This window comes from Stegostoma tigrinum, chromosome 7 (assembly GCF_030684315.1).
Source record: "Stegostoma tigrinum isolate sSteTig4 chromosome 7, sSteTig4.hap1, whole genome shotgun sequence".
Taxonomy (NCBI): Eukaryota; Metazoa; Chordata; class Chondrichthyes; order Orectolobiformes; family Stegostomatidae; genus Stegostoma; species Stegostoma tigrinum.
The window spans coordinates 74213506-74229989 of NC_081360.1; the positions used below are offsets into that span (position 1 = coordinate 74213506).

At 41.6% G+C, this 16484-nt stretch overlaps 1 protein-coding gene across 4 annotated transcripts in view; it reads left to right on the plus strand.

The window, feature by feature from the left end:
- thsd7ba (thrombospondin, type I, domain containing 7Ba) overlaps nt 1–16484 on the plus strand; it is a 922022-nt gene that overhangs the window by 763991 nt on the left and 141547 nt on the right. For all 4 annotated transcript variants that reach the window (XM_048535033.2, XM_048535035.2, XM_048535034.2 and 1 more), the window contains 2 exons: nt 11972–12113; nt 15784–15899. In XM_048535033.2, coding sequence (XP_048390990.1) covers nt 11972–12113; nt 15784–15899 — 258 coding nt within the window. The remainder of the gene's footprint in view (nt 1–11971; nt 12114–15783; nt 15900–16484) is intronic.

Genomic DNA, 16484 nt, shown 5'->3' on the forward strand with positions numbered 1-16484 from the left:
TTAAGATTAATGATATTTTCCAAGGCTTTATTAGAGCTTTTGCCACATTTCCTACTCGTCCATCTCTACTCCCGGCCCACTCTGTTCATCTATCCCATTTAGAAATTAACTCTTTGCAAATTTTGTAGCCTTTTTTTTCCTAGAAAAATGTAGAACTTCATATGCATCTATCTTAAAGTTGCCAATTGGAAGCCCATTCTGCAGGTTTATTTGCATCTCCCTCTAATTTGTTGCAATCCAAATAAATCTGCTAGATTGCCCATAGCTACCCTTTAAGTCACTACTTCAGAGTTCAACAAAGTTGACCACCCTTGCTTTTAGATCCTTGCTGTTTCTTCTTATATTTTCAATTTCTCAATGTTTTTACACTACATTGTTAAATAACAATTCTATTATCTTTTCTGAGACAAATAGCTATGTTCTATTTCCCGGATGAACACAGCAGGCCCAGCAGCATCTCAGGAGCACAAAAGCTGACGTTTCGGGCCTAGACCCTCTGATGAAGGGCCTAGGCCCGAAACGTCAGCTTTTGTGCTCTTGAGATGCTGCTGGGCCTGCTGTGTTCATCCAGCCTCACATTTTATTATCTTGGATTCTCCAGCATCTGCAGTTCCCATTATCACATGTTCTATTTCCTGTCTCATTTCACAGAAATAATGATTTTTTTAAACAATATGTTGTTTAGCACCAATACAATGAACAGTTTCACACTGTCTAATTTGATTAAATAATGAATGATCTCATTCCTGATATAAGTGTGTTTTTTTAATTGTCTTCTCACTTTTATCTTCCTGTAAATATCAATATCAGGGCAAAGTTATAATTTACCTTCTGACTGTCATTATCCATGAGCTTCTCTTATGAATAATTTTGTGGTCTTATCCCGGTCCTGAATTTTCCATTGGCTTTATGTGACTTGGAAAACTTTACTATTTTCTTTCACATCTACTGTTAATTTAGCTTTGTTCTTTCTTGTCTTTTGTTAGTTCTCATTTATTCCTATTGTTCTCTCCTCAATTACATTTGTTTTTAGTGTATTTCTTTTGCTCTTTAGTGCAGTTTGTTTTTACATTTTCGTGGAATATCTTTCACCTGGAAGCTTTTTGATTGGCACTTTAACTGTTTCCCTTTATTGTTTTATTTCTTTATTTGTCAGCAATGTTTTCCCTTTTATTTTCTATGTGGGCATTGCCATTCTTGTAAATTTTTTTCAATATTCATTTCATTTATGCTTTTTCTTAATTTTTAACTTAAATGTAGTTTTGGGAATTTGATCATGTTGGCATGCATGACTTGAAAAGAGCACATTCCAGTGATGAGACTGTTGGAAATGAAATAGGATAAAATATAGGGATATGGATGGACAGAGGTCTGTGGCAAATTCATCGTAAAGTACATTCATTTGAATACCGAGACCTTGGAAGATGATAAGGCTAAGGAGATGGTTTATGTGGCATTTGGTTTAGAGAATTTACATTCAGGGTGATGTTTAATGCTAATGCGCTTGGGCATTCTGAGGTAAAAAAAATAGTAGTTAGGTCTATTGAAGAGAATTAAGGTAGGTTAGTCCTCAGGATCCGATGGGATTTACCTCAGGTTATTGAAAGAGTCAAGAGAGGAGATTTCTGGGGCCTTGACTGAGATATTTGTATCTTCTCTCACCACTGGGGAGGTCCCTGAGGACTGGTGAGTAGTTATTTTGAGAATGTTGTTCCTCTGTTCAAGAAGGGAAATAGGGATAATCCAGCAAATTGTTGACTGGTGAGTCGTACATTGTTGTTTGGGAAGCTATTGGAGAGGATTCTTAGGGATAGGGTCTACACTCATTTGGAAAAGCATGGCTTAATTAGAGACACTCAACATGGCTTTGTACGAGGCATGTTATGTCCTGGTAACTTGATTGAATTTTTTTCAAGGAAGAGATGAGGGAGATCAATGAGGGCAGAGCAGTGGATGTTTTTTAATCAGATTTTATTAAGGCTTTTGACAAGATCCGTCATGGTAGGCGCATCCAGAAGTTTAAGATACATGGGATCTACAGTTGCTCGGCCATTTGGATTCAGAATTGGCTTGCCAATAGAAGGCTGAGGATAGAGATGGAAGGGTATTTTTCTGGTTGGAGGTCCATGGCTAGTGGTATTCTGCAGGGATCCATACTGGGGCCTCTGTTGTTTGTGATTTATATAAATAACTTGGATGAAAATGTAGTTGGGTGGGTTAGTACGCTTGCAGACAACACAACGATTAGGGGATAACAAAGTGTGAAGCTGGATGAACACAGCAGGCCAAGCAGCATCTCAGGAGCACAAAAGCTGATGTTTTGGGCCTAGACCCTTCTTCAGAGAGGCTGATGAAGGGTCTAGGCCCGAAACGTCAGCTTTTGTGCTCCTGAGATGCTGCTTGGCCTGCTGTGTTCATCCAGCTTCACACTTTGTTATTTTAGATTCTCCAGCATCTGCAGTTCCCTTTATTTCTGATCACAATGATTAGGGGAGTTGTGGATAGTGCAGAAGGTAATCAAAGCATACAGTGGGATATAGATCAATTGCAGTTATGGGTGGAGAAACAGCAGATGGAGTTGAATCCAGATAAGTGTGAGGTGCTGTGTTTTGGGAGATCAAATGCTAAGGGAAAGTATACAGTTAATGGCAGATGTACAGTGGGATCTTTGGGTCCTAGTCCATAGCTCCCTGAAAGTGGTCACACGGGTAAATAGTGTAGTCAAGGAGACATATCGCATGCTTGCCTTTATTGGTCGGGGAACTGAGTGCAAGAGTTAGGAAGTAATGTTTCAGCTTTATGTAAGTTTGGTTAAGCCACACTCAAAGAATTCCGTTCAATTCTGGTCGCCATATTATGGGAAGCATGTGGAGACTTTGGTGAGTGTGCAAAAGAGGATTACCAGGATGCTGCCTGGATTAGAGGGTTTGAGCTATCAGGAGAGTTCGGACAACCTAGGGTTTCTTTCTCTGGAGCGGCAGGAGCTGAGGGTAGACATAGTAGAAGTTTGTAGAATTTTAAGAGGCAAAGATAGAGCTGACAGTCAGAATCCTTTTCTCCCCAGAGTTGAAATGTCTAATAATAGGGGGCATGCATTTGAGGTAAAAGGGGGAAAGTTCAAAAGAGGTGAGATGGGCAAGTTTTTAACACAGAGAGTGGAAAGTTCTGGATTGTGCTGCCTGGGGTAGTTGTGGAGGCAGGTATGCTGGCAGTGTTTAAGGGGCTTTTAGGTAAACACATAAATAAACAAGAAATGGAGGGAGATAACAAAGTGTAGAGCTGGATGAACACAGCAGGCCAAGCAACATCAGAGGAGCAGGAAATTTGATGTTTCAGGTCTAAACCCTTCTTCAGAAATGAAGGTTATAGGGTCACATAAATGAAGAAGGGTTTTTTCCACATATGAATGACATTCTGCGGGTGGGGGAGAGAATGGATAAGGCTGGGGAAGGGACGAGATGTAACAAGTAGGTCTGCGGTGGAAAGAAATTGCATGGCGCTGGCTGGGGAGGGGAGAGAGACCCAATCATTCTTTCCCCCCCCACAGCTTGATATCCCCTCCATCAGCCTGATGACCCACCCAGCAAAATCCTCTTAATTCCCAACAAGTAAGGAGTTGAAAGTTTATCAGGAATTGGCAGCAATGTTACAATCAGATTAATAATGATTAATTGAATGGTGGAGTAGCAGTGAGAGATTGAATGGTTCACTTCTGCTTCTGATTTGGGATCAAGTGAATTTTTTGGGGAGGCATGGAATTGAGGGTGATTTAGCAGTTTGGATCAGAAAAATTGGCCAGCTGTAAGAAGACAGAGGTTGGTGGCTGATGGGAAATGTTCATCCTGGAGTTCAGTTCCTAGTGGTGTACCGCAAGGATCTGTTTTGAAGCCACTGCTGTTTGTCATTTTTATAAATGACCTGGATGAGGGCATAGAAAGATGGGTTAGTAAATTTGTGGATGACATTAAAGTCATGGAAGGATGTTGCAGGTTAAGGAGAGACATAGATAAGCTGGTCCGAGAGGTAACAAATGCAATATAATGCGGGAAAGTGTGAGGTGATTCACTTTGGAAGGAGTAACAGGAATACAGAGTACTGGGCTAATGGTAAGATTCTCGGTTGTGTGCTTGAACAGAGAGATCTCGGTGTCCATGTGCATAGATCCCTGAAAGTTGCCACCCAGGTTGATAAGGTTGTTAAGAAGGTGTACGGTGTTTGAGGTTTTATTGGTAGAGGGATTGAGGTTCGGAGCCATGAGGTCATATTGCAGCTGTACAAAACTCTGGTGCAGCCGTACTGTGGTGCATTATGTACAATTCTGGTCGCCGCATTATAGGATTGATGCGGGAGCATCGGAAAGGGTGCAGAGGAGATTTACCAGGATGTTGCCTGATATGGAGGGAAGGTCTAATGAGGAAAGGTTGAGGGACTTGAGACAGTTTTTGTTAGAGAGAAGAAGGTTAAGAGGTGGCTTAATAGAGACATAAAAGATGACCAGAGAATTAAATAGGGTGGTCAGTGAGAGCCTTTTTCCTTGCATGGTGATAGCTAGCGCGAGGGACACAGCTTTAAATTGAGGGGTGATAGATATACGACAGATGTCAGAGGTGGGTTCTTCACTCAGGGAGTAGTAAGGGCGTGGAATTCCCTGCCTGCAACAGTAGTAGACTCACCAACTTTAAGGGCATTTAAATGGTCATTGGATAAACGTATGGATGATAATGGAATAGTGTAGGTGAGATGGGCTTCAGATTGGTTTCACAGGTCGGCCTAACATTGAGGGCCGAATAGCCTGTACTGCGCTGTAATATTCTATGTTCTATGGGGGAATAAGGGCATAATTAAGAGGGAAATCAGAAAAGAAAAAAAGAGGATATGAGATAGCCTTGACAGATAAGATTAAGGAGAATCCAAAGGGATTCAACAAATAAATTAAGTGCAAAAGAGCAACCAGCAAGACAATAAGGCGCTTTAAAAATCAATGAGGCAGCCCATGTGTGTACCATAGGTGATGAGTGAGATATTAAATGAATACTTTGTGTCAGTACTTCAGAGATAGCAAGAACTGCAGATGCTAGAGTTAGACTCAACACAATGTGGAACTGGAGGAACACAGCAGGTCAGGCAGCATCAGAGAAACAGGAAAGTCAATGTTCTGTACAGGGCCTGACTCAAAACATCGACCCTCCTGTTTCTCTGATGCTTCCTGACCTGCTGTGTTCCTCCAGGACCACTGTGTTGAATTTGTGCCAGTATTTGCTGTGCAGAAAGACATGGAAGTTGGGGATCATGGGGAAATAAACAATGATGTCTTATAAACAGCCCACATTACAGAAGAATTTGTGCTGGAGGTGTTAAAATGCACAAAGGTAGATAAATCCCAGGGGACGTGATCAAGTGTATTTCAGGCCTTTATGGGAAACTAAGGAAGAAATTGTGGGGCCCTTAACAGAGATATTTGTACCATCTACATCCATGGTTGTGGTGCTGGAAGAATGAAGAGTGGCTAATTTTGTGCCTTTATTTAAGAAAGATTGTAAGGAAAAGCCAAAGAACAATAGACAGGTGAGCCTAATGTAATGTGGTGGATAAGTTGTTGGAAGGGATGCTGAGAGAAAGGGATTTACCTGCATTTGGACAGGAAAAGACTATAAGACATAAGATCGTAAGATATAGGTGCAGAAATTAGGCAATTCAGCTAATTGATTCTGCTCCACCATTCAATCATGGCTGATAAGTTTCTCAACTCCTTTCTCCTGCTTTCTGCCCATAACCCTTGATCTCCCTTAACAATCAAGAACCTGTCTCTGTCTTAAATGTTCTCAATGACCTGGCTTCCACAGCCTTCTGTGATAGCGAATTCCATAGATTCACCACTGTCTGGCTAAAGAGGTTTCTCCTTATCTCCGTTCTAAAAGGTCTTCCCTTTACTCTTAGGCTGAGAACTCAGGTCCTAGTCTCTCCTACCAACTTCCCAATGATCACTTCGTCCAGGCCACTCAGTATTCTGTAAGTTTCAATTAGATCCCCCCTCATCCTTTTAAACTCTGAGTATAGACCTGGAGTCCTCAAACATTCCTCACATGTTAAGCCTTTTGTTCCTGGGATCATTCTTGTGAACTTCTTCTGGACCCACTTCAGGGACAGTACATCCTTCCTAAAACAGAGGGCCCAAAATTGCTCACAATACCCTAAATGTGATCTGATCAGAGCATTATAAAGCCTCAAAAGTACATCCCTGCTTTTATATTCGAGGAATTTTGGAAATAAATGCCAACATTGTATTTGCGTTCCTAACTTCCAACTCAGCCTGCAAGTTTACTTTATGAGAATCTTGGACTAGAACTCCCAAGTTCCTTTGCACTTCAGATTTCTGAATTTTCTTTCTGTTTAGAAAATAGTCCATGCTTCTATTCTTCCTAACAATGTGCATGACCTCACACTTTCTCATGTTGTATTCCATCTGCCACTTCTTTGCCCATTCTCCTCACCTGACTAAATGCTTCTGCAGTCACCTCGCATCTTGATTAGTACGTGCCGCTCCACCTATCTTTGTACCATCTGCACACTAAGACAGGATGCCCTCAGTTCCTTCATCTAGATCATTAATATATAAAGTGAAGAGTTGTGGTCCCAACATTGACCCTTGTGGAACACTACTTGTCACCAGCTGCCATCCTGAAAAGGACCCTTTTATCGTCATGCTCTACTTTCTGCCAGACAGCCAATCTTCTAACTGTGCTAGTCCCTTGCCTCTAACACCAGGCCCTTTCTTACTCAGCAGCCTCCTGTGTGGCACTGATTAGGAATAGTCAGTATAGCTTTGTACGTGGGAAATTATGTCTCATTAACTCCATTGAGATTTTTAAGGATGTGACTAAGAAGTTTGAAGAGGGCAGAGTGGTAGATGTTACTTACATGGACTGTGGAAAGCTTTCAACAAGGTTCTGCGCCATAAACTGGTTGGTATGGTTAGATCACATGGGATCCAGGAGGAGCTAGCCAATTAGATATATAATTGGCTGGACAGTAAGAGACTGAGGGTGATGGCAGAGGGTTGTTTTTCAGACTGGAAATCCATGACCAGCAATGTTCCACAGAGGTTGGTGCCAGGTCCACTGTTGTTTGTCATTTCTACAAATGATTTGGATGAGAACAGAAGAAGCGTGGTAAGTTTGCAAATGACATCAACATTGATGGGATAGTGGACAGTGAAGAAGGCTATCTAAGAGTACAATGAGGTCTTGATCAGCTGGTCCAGTAGGCTGAGGAATGGTTGATGAGTTTAATTTAGATAAATATGAAGTTTTGTATTTTAGTAAGATAAGCCAGGGTAGGACTTACACAGTTAATGGCTGACCCTTGGGGAGTGTTGACAAACAAAGACACCTAGGTGTTCAGGCACTTAGTTCCTTGAAAGTGGCATCATGAGTAGACAGCGTGATGAAGAAGCCATTTAGTACACTTGCTTTCATTGGTCAGAGAGCTGAGTATAGGAGATGGGATGTCATGCTTTGGCTGCATAGAACATCAATGAGGCCACTTTTGGAGGACTTCCTACAGTTCTTGTTGCCCTGCTTTTGGAAGGATATTATTTAAATTGGAAAGGGTGCAGAAAAGATTTACAAAGATGTTACCAGAACTGGAGGGTTTAAGTTTTAGGAAGAGGCTGTTATTTTTTACTCTGGCATGTAGGTAGTTGAATGTTGGCCTTAAATAGAACATCGAACATAGTACAGCATTGCATAGTGCAGGCCATTTGGTCCACGATGTTGTGCCAATCTATTTTATCCTACTCTAAGATCAAAATACCTTGTATACCCAACATTTACCCTCATCCATGTGCCTATCCAAGAGTTGCTTCAATGTGCCTAAAGTATCTGACTCCACTACCATCATTGGCAGCGCATTCCACATGCCCACCACTCTCTGTGTAAAGAACCTACCTCTGACATTTCCACTATACCTTCCTCCAATCACCTTTTAATTACGCTGCCTTGTAATAGTCATTTCTGCCCTGGGAAAAATGTCTCTGGCTATCCACTCTGTCTATGCCTCTCATCATCTTATACACCTCTGTCAAGCCACCTCTCATCCTTCCTCACTCCAATGAGAAAAGCCCTAGCTCCCTCAACCTTTCCTCATAAGACCTTCCCTCCAGCCTAGGCAGCTTCCTGGTAAATCTCCTCTGCACCCTCTCTAAAGCTTCCACATCTTTTCTATGATGAGGTGACCAGAACTGAACCCAATATACCAAATGTGGTCTAACAACCAGGGTTTTATAAAGCTGCAGCATAACCCCGCAGTTCTTAAACTTAATTCCCCTGCCAATGAAAGCCAACACACCACACACCTTCATAACAACCCTATCAACTTGGGTAACAACTTTGAGGGAACTATGAACATGGACCTCAGGATCCCTCTGTTCCTCCACACTTCCAAGAACCCTGCATTAACCGTGTATTCCGTATTAAAATACGGCTTTCCAAAATGAATCACTTCACTTTTCTGGGATGAATTCCATCTGCCACTTCTTTGCCCAGCTCTGCATCCTGTCAAAGTCCTGTTGTAACCTACAACTGCCCTTCACATTATCCACAACTCCACCAATCTTCATGTTATCGGCAAACATACTAACCCACCCTACCATTTCCTCATCCAAGTCTTTTATAAAGATCACAAACAGCAGAGATCCCAGAACAGATCCCCGCAGAACACCAATGGTCACTGAGTTCCAGGCTGAATACTTTCCATCTACTACCATCCTCTGTCTTCTATTGGACAGCCAATTCTGTATCCAGACAGCCAAATTCCCCCGAATCCCATGCCACCTTATTTTCTGAATGAGGCCACCATGGAGAACCTTATTTTAGCCTTGCTAAAATCAATAGACACATATCCACCACTCTACCTTCATCAATGTGTTTTTTGTCATATCCTCAAAGAACTCAGTGAGGCTTATGAGGCTTGACCTGCCCCTCACAAAGCCATGCTGACTATTTCTAATCAAACTGTGCTTTTCCATATAATCATAGAAGCTATCTCTCAGAATCCTCTCCAATAATTTGCCCACCACAGAAGTAAGGCTGACTGGTCTGTAATTCCCAGGTTTATCCCTACTTCCTTTCTTGAACAATGGAATAACATTTTCCAGCCTCCAGTCATCTGGCACTACTCTATTGGACAGTGAGGATGCAAAGATCATTGCTAAAGGCGCAGCGATCTCTTCCCTCGTTTCCCATCTGGCCGACGGGGCTTATTTATCCTCACGTTTTTCAAAATTTCTAGCACTTCCTCCTTCCCAACATCAATGTGTTCAAGCATATCAGCCTGTTTCACACCGTCCTCACAGATGTCAAGGTCCCTATCACTGGTGGATACTGTAGCAAAACACTCAAGAAGAATCTCTCCCACCTCCTCCGACTCCACTATCGCTGACCGGCCCTACCCTCACTCTGGTCATCTTCTTGTTCTTTACATAAGCATAGAACACCTTGGGGTTTTCCTTAATCCTACCCACTACAGCTCTTTCATACCCCTTTCAAGCTCTCTTAAGTCCGTTCTTCAGTTGCTTCCTGGCTACCTTGCAGCCCTGTAGAGCCCTGTCTGATCCTTGATTCCTCAGCCTTTAGTAAGCTTCCTTCTTCCTCTTGATTAGATGTTTTACATATCTTGTTAACCAAGCTTCCTTTAAGTTACCATCCCTTCCTTGCCTCTGTGAAACAACCCTATCCAGAACTCATAGTAAGTGGTCCCTCAACAACCTCCACATTTCTGATGTGCATTTCCCTGAGAACATCTATTCCCAATTTATGCTCTGCAGTTCCTACCTAATAGCTTTGTAATTCCCCCTCCCCCAATTAAATACTTTCCCACAGCGTCTGCTCCTATCTGTCTCCATGACTATAGTAAAGGCCAGGGAGTTGTGATCACTATCACCAAAATGCTCTCCCACCGAGAGTTCCGACACCTGGCCTGGTTTGCTGCCAAGCACTAACTCGAATATGGTCTCCCCTCTAGTCAGCTTATCTACCTATTGAGTCAGAAGTCCTTCCTGGACACACCTGTCAAAATCTGCTCCACAGGAGGTTCCAGTCTATATGAGGGAAGTTGAAGTCACCCATGACAATAACCCTATTACTTGTGCACCTTTCCAAAACCTGCCTCCCAATCAGCTCCTCAGTGTTAATGGGAACTGCAGATGCTGGAGAATCCAAGATAATAAAGTGTGAAGCTGGATGAACACAGCAGGCCTAGCAGCATTTCAGGTGAGATGCTGCTTGGCCTGGTGTGTTCATCCAGTTTCACACTTTATTATCTCAGCTCCTCAGCGTCTCTGTTGCTATGGGGGTGGGGGAAGGCCAATAGAAACCACCCAATAAAATGACTGCTCCTTTCCTGTTTCTGACTTCGACCCATACTGATTCAGTAGACAAATCCTCCTCGACAACTTCCCTTTATGTAGCTGTGATGCCATCACTGATTAACAATGCCAGTCCCCTACATCTTTTATCTTCCTCCCCATTTCTTTTGAAACATCTCACCCCCGGAACTCCAACAACCATCCCCGCCCCTGAGATATCTAAGTCCCTGCAATGGCCTCAACATCATAGTTCCAATTACTGATCCATTCTCTAAGTTCGCCACGCTTATCCCTGACACTTCTTATGTTAAAATAGACACATTTCAACCCATCGTACTGACTGCAACTTTGCTCTAACAACTGCCTATCCTTCCTCACAGACTCTCTGCATACTGTGACCGTGCAGAAGTTTATTAAATCATGAGGGGCATGAGGAAAATAGCAAAGGCCTTTTCCCTCGGGTAGGGGAATTGAAGGGCTTAGTTTAAGCTGCGAGGGGCAACTTTTTCACACAGTTGGTGATGCAAATATAGAATGAACTGTCACAGGAAGCGGTAGATGCAGGTACAGTTACAATATTTAAAAGACATGAATCGGAAAAGTTTAGAGGTATATGACCCAAACACAGGCAAATGGGACTTGTTTAGTTTGGGAAATCTAGTTAGTGTGGACAAATTGAAAGAAGAGATAATAGGAACTGCAGATGCTGGAGAATCTGTGGTAACAAAGTGAGAGCTGGATGAACTCAGCAGGCCAAGCAACATCTTTGCGCTCCTAAGATGCTGCTTGGCCTGCTGTGTTCATCCAGCTCTACAATTTGTTATCTTAAATTGCAGGGAGAGTCTGTTTCCTTGCTTTATGACACCATGATTATATGATTCAAATGTTTTATGTCTGTTCACATGAATTAAACACTGATTTCACATCGAATTTCATTATTTTGCATTAAACTTTTGAAAAATGCAAAATTAATGGAAATTAAAACTAAATGCTTATTTACCTAAAGCAACATTTTTAAGCCCACTCTTACTTCTACATAGCGTACCCAAAACTACAGACAAATATGTCCCTCTGTCTCTAACTGAGGTAGAGTGGCAGAAAGCTTAATATGTCATCAATAGATTTTTGTATTGTGATATTTCTGATTCTGTTTAATAATTTGTTTGTAGATGTTTTAAAAATGACAGCAAGGCCCAGATGTTGTTCAACCTGTAAAACAAAGTATCAGACAGCAGCTCCACTTTGTGTCAGAAGAAGAGAAGACAGGACGTGTGGTTCAGACCGTTTCCTTAAAGTGTTAGTAATATAACTGGGTGTGGTACTACGACAATCATTTTGAAAAGGAGTGACTAAAACCACTTCCTGATGTGAGGGTTTTGATCATATCAGTCACTGCAGCACAGACTAAAATTTAACAAGTACTGTTTCATTGTTGCTAATATAGAGTTAAGACTTACATGAAAGCATGCCTGTGCAATGGAGCACTGAATTTTGCTAACACAAAATGCAAAAAAAAATTAATTCCAGCTTTTGCTGTATTTTGACTTTAAATTTAGTTTTGTGCAAACATTGCTATTCACATTTGTGCAATTGGGTGTTTATCTGTAGGAATGTAACATCTTGAACATTCGTGTTCGAACCCGGTATCCTCTACGCGTACCAGCCGATGGGAAAACCTGCCCCAAAGTCTCTGAAGTGGAGCCCTGCACTCTTAACAAAAACTGCTTTCACTATCATTACAACATCACAGGTAGTGGGGAATTCAAAAATCACATAAACTGAAACCCTCTGAAAAAATGCTTAATTTTTACTTTTATTGTAAGTTTCCATAAAAGCAGCAGCTGGTGAATTAGAGGGTTAGATCCATTGTTACAATTCCAGACTCGGCCTCCAAATTACATCATGACCTCATCAGCGACCGGTAAATTCTATTATTCAAGGGAAGGCTTAATAATAACATTCAGAGCACCAGGCTAATATTCTGGGGATTTGTGTTCGAAATCCACTGTGACAATCAAATTCAATAAAATAATCTAGAATTTTTAAAAATGGCAGGCTAATGGTAACCAGCGTTGATTGTCATAAAAACCTGTCTAGTAATTTTCTTCCGGGAAGGAAATCTGAAGGGCTTTCCAATGTTGGCCTGCATGTGACTCCAGATCCACAGCAATGTGAGTAACCCCTACCTTCTTTCTAGACAGTTCAGGATGAGCTTCCTTATCCAGTCATACCCATATCCCATGCAAGAATGATGGAAACAGAAGAAACAATCCGGTCTACTGTGTTCTCTGCTCACAGTGCATCCTCCTCTATGTTGGTGAGACCAGCCACAAACTGGGTGACTTCTTTGTGGAACATCTCCCCTCTGTGAAAGAATGAACCTAACCTGACAGCCACTTGCCATTTCAATGCATCATCTTGTTCCCACATTAACATTTCTGTCCTAGGCCTGCTACAGTGTTCTAGTGGTGCCCAATGTAAGTTGGAGGAACCACATTTTGCCCAAACCTACTTATGCACTTTCCAGCCTTTGGGGCTCGACATTGAGTTCAGCAACTACAGAGCATGAACACTGCTTTTTCAGCATGAGTTCAATTGCCACACTGGCTGAGGTTGCTATGAAGGACCTTCCTTCTCAATCATTCCCCTTGCCTGAGATATGGTGGCCCCAGTTAAACCATTACCAGTTGTTTCTTTCTAATGAGAGAGCATCCCTATAGTCTAGTAAGACTACAGCAACATCAACTTTTTTTTCTCTCTACATCACTTGCTTCAAAAAGGAAATCTAACATGAGGGCAGAATGAAAAACCCCATATTGTTCAAATCCCTCTGCCCAAGTTGAAATTCAAAACAAAAGTGAAGGTCAACAGAAGCGGAAAGCTTACCTGTATAACAAAATCTACCAACAGAGCAACATGAGTAAGGCTATTTGATTACGTAAAATTAAACAATGTCACAGTCCCAATCATGAAGTGGAGATAAAAACCAAAAGAACTGCGGATGCTGTAAATCAGGAACAAAAACAAAATTGCTGGAAAAGCTCAGCAGGTCTGGCAGCATCAGTGAATGAGAAAACAGAGTTAATGTTTTGGGTCCGGTGACCCTTTGTCAGAATGGAGTTGCTAGTCAAAGTTCAGGTTCACATTAGAGACGTTAAAACAGCAGAGTCAAACCATTAGAAACATTTGGAGAAGTCCTAACAGAAAGGTTAGATTACTTGGAATTATGCAGGAATGAAGAGAAGAGAAAAGGTTGTTCTTCCAATTCAATTTCATCAAGTTTTGATGTTTTTAAAAATTAAACGCATACTAGTGCTTATATTTAAGCAGAAGCAGCTGACCTTAGGGACCAGATGCTGCTAAGTGCTCAGAAGCATCATCAAGAAGTTGGTGATGGCTGCAGGGAATGCACCCAATGAGGTCCTACATCATCAAGAGAGTCAAGCCACCACTGAGTAATGTCAAGATGGGAGATCATGGAGCTTCAGGGTGCGGTTCAGCATGAAAATAATTTAAAATCCTTATCCCATTGATGATGACATTTTGACCATGGTCATAGAAAAAGCCCCTCAGCTTTGGATGTTCAGGCCAACAGAGGGCTTTCCCCACCACCAAAGGAGACCTGTTCTACAATCCTCCATATTGGTCACTTAAAACCAACTTGCCTTGCCAAGAACCCCTGACCCTGGATTTACCTGAGCTGCTTGGCTTTGTAGGACAGCCCATAGTTCCAGCAGTGACCAGTGACCCTGTTGGCACTGGCAATTTGTAGAGATTTTTGCCATCCAATTGTTGGGTACACCTCGAAGGCAGGAATTCCTCCTGAGAAAGGGGCAGAAGTCACACCTTACAGCAATTATCACAGTTCCCAGCAATAAACAGCTGTGGTAGCCAACAGAAATATGAATTAAAGAAAAGTTACTGAAAAAAAACTCAGCAGGTCTGGCAGCACCTATGAAGGAAAAAAATAGAGTTAACGTTTCGGATCTGGTGACCCTTCCTGATTTACAGCAGCCGCAGTTCTTTCAATTTTTATTTAGAAATTTGGATAGATTACCCCTGCCTTGGGAACCATAGAACTCTATCAAATCCAGCCCAGTAGACCTTGATTGCCCACTCAAGTACCTGCTTCTTCAAATGTTTCCGTAACTACCTTTTGCCGTCACTTAATTCTTAAACAATCTGTTCTACACATCATTAGATTTGTCAGTATCTGTGGAGAAAGAAAGCAGAGTTAACATTTCAAGTTCAGTGACCCTTTTCAGAATTGTGTCACTGTATCACAGGACTCAAAATGTTAACTCTGTTTTCTCTCTCCACAGATGCTGCCAACCTGCTGAGTTTCCACAACAATTTTTGTTTTTCTTTCAGATTTCCAGCATCTGCAGTTCTTTGTGTACTTTGTTCTCCACATCATCATTCATGTAAAATATTTAGTTTTGCCCTCTCTCCGTTCTCTTATTTTTATGAGTTCGCATGAAAGTTTCTGCTCCAAACGCTCTATTTTATTTCCTTCAAAGTCTGAATGAATTTAAGTCAACACTTTTACTGGACCTATTTATTTTGGTGAGTGCTATTGACTTCAGTCATGACAAATTGTAAAGTTCAGGAAATATAATTTAACAACATTTTGTGGGTGGCACAGTGGCTTAGTAGTTCGCACTGCAGCCTCACAGTGCCAGTACTCGGGTTCAATTCCAGCCTTGGGTAACTGTCTGTGTGGAGTTTGCACATTCTCCCTGTGTCTGTGTGGGTTTTCTCCAGGTGCTCCAGTTTCCTCCCACAGTCCAAAGATGTGCAGGCTAGGTGGATCGGCCATGCTAAATTGCCTGAAGTGTTCAGGGGTTTGAGGGTCATAGGGGGATGGGCCTGGGTGGGATGCTCCAAGGGGCAGTGTGGACTTTTTGGACCAAAGGGCCTGTTTCCACACTGTAGGGAATCTAATCCCATTCCTTGCAGGTATAAAGCACCTCTGCTATCAAGCCCTTTATAAAATTAATTTTCTAAGCAAATGTAACCTTCACAGCTATCAAATTTATTTCCTGAAAGGAGATAAATAGTAATGTAGGATTGAGCATCACCACTTCATCTTTGACCCTCATGTCATTGTGCTAGATTCTAAAGTTGCCAGTAGTTGCATGCAAAAGTGAATCAAGCTCTTTAGACACCAGTACTGCTCCACAGAGCCTTTGGAAATATTGAAACGTTGTACATGTATGTATAAAAGTGATTGGTGTGAAGACACTTCTTTTTGATAGGGTCATAAAGTTTGTTTCTCAGTAGACCTATCAGCAATTAAAAGCAAATTATTATGTTTGAATTAATGATATTTAACGTGATGTTAATTGTAACAGGTACAGCCATAAACTTCAGTCAATGCAATGACCTTTGCTGGATGTGGTTTCTTTTCATGTTGTCAGAATGGAGTACTTGCCAGCTGAGTGATAATGCAGTTTGTGGACAAGGGCGAAAGATTCGTTTGCTTAATTGTGTGCGGAGTGATGGAAAGTTGGTCGATAGCAACTACTGTGAGAAGGTGAGATCTCAATATGCATTGTGGTTTCATGGCTGAATCTGGTTGGTTTGGAGGTGCAATTGAAATGTACAGTTAATTGTGTTACACTTGCACTAGATTATTGTGCGTGACCTTATTCGTACACTTGGCCTTTCAAAAATCACTTCCAATCACTTAGATGTAAAACAGTAAAAGTTTTTAACAAGAAACTGTTGTTGTATATATTGCATAATGAGATTTAATAATTCAATTTTTTTTTAACATTTTCTAACATAACACATTGTCAACATTATGAGCAGTGAAATTGTGTTTGGAAAGGTACATCAGTAATACCTTTTACATCAGCTGTGCTCCCTGTCCCTGTAGCTTCACAGCACAGTCGGAGAGATATGTTGTGTGTTGGGAACAATGGATTGTTTGAGCCTGGTGAATATTGCCATGTTGTATTGATTCAGGTGCACAACTGTGATAAAGAAACTGCCTGATTTCACTTCAGTTAAGGAAAATCAGTAAAGGCCTTCATTGCTTTACTCTCCATCTTCAACTTTCTTATATTGTTATGTCCATGGTGATCCCATTTCTCTTGATACTTGTTTTTTAGATGCC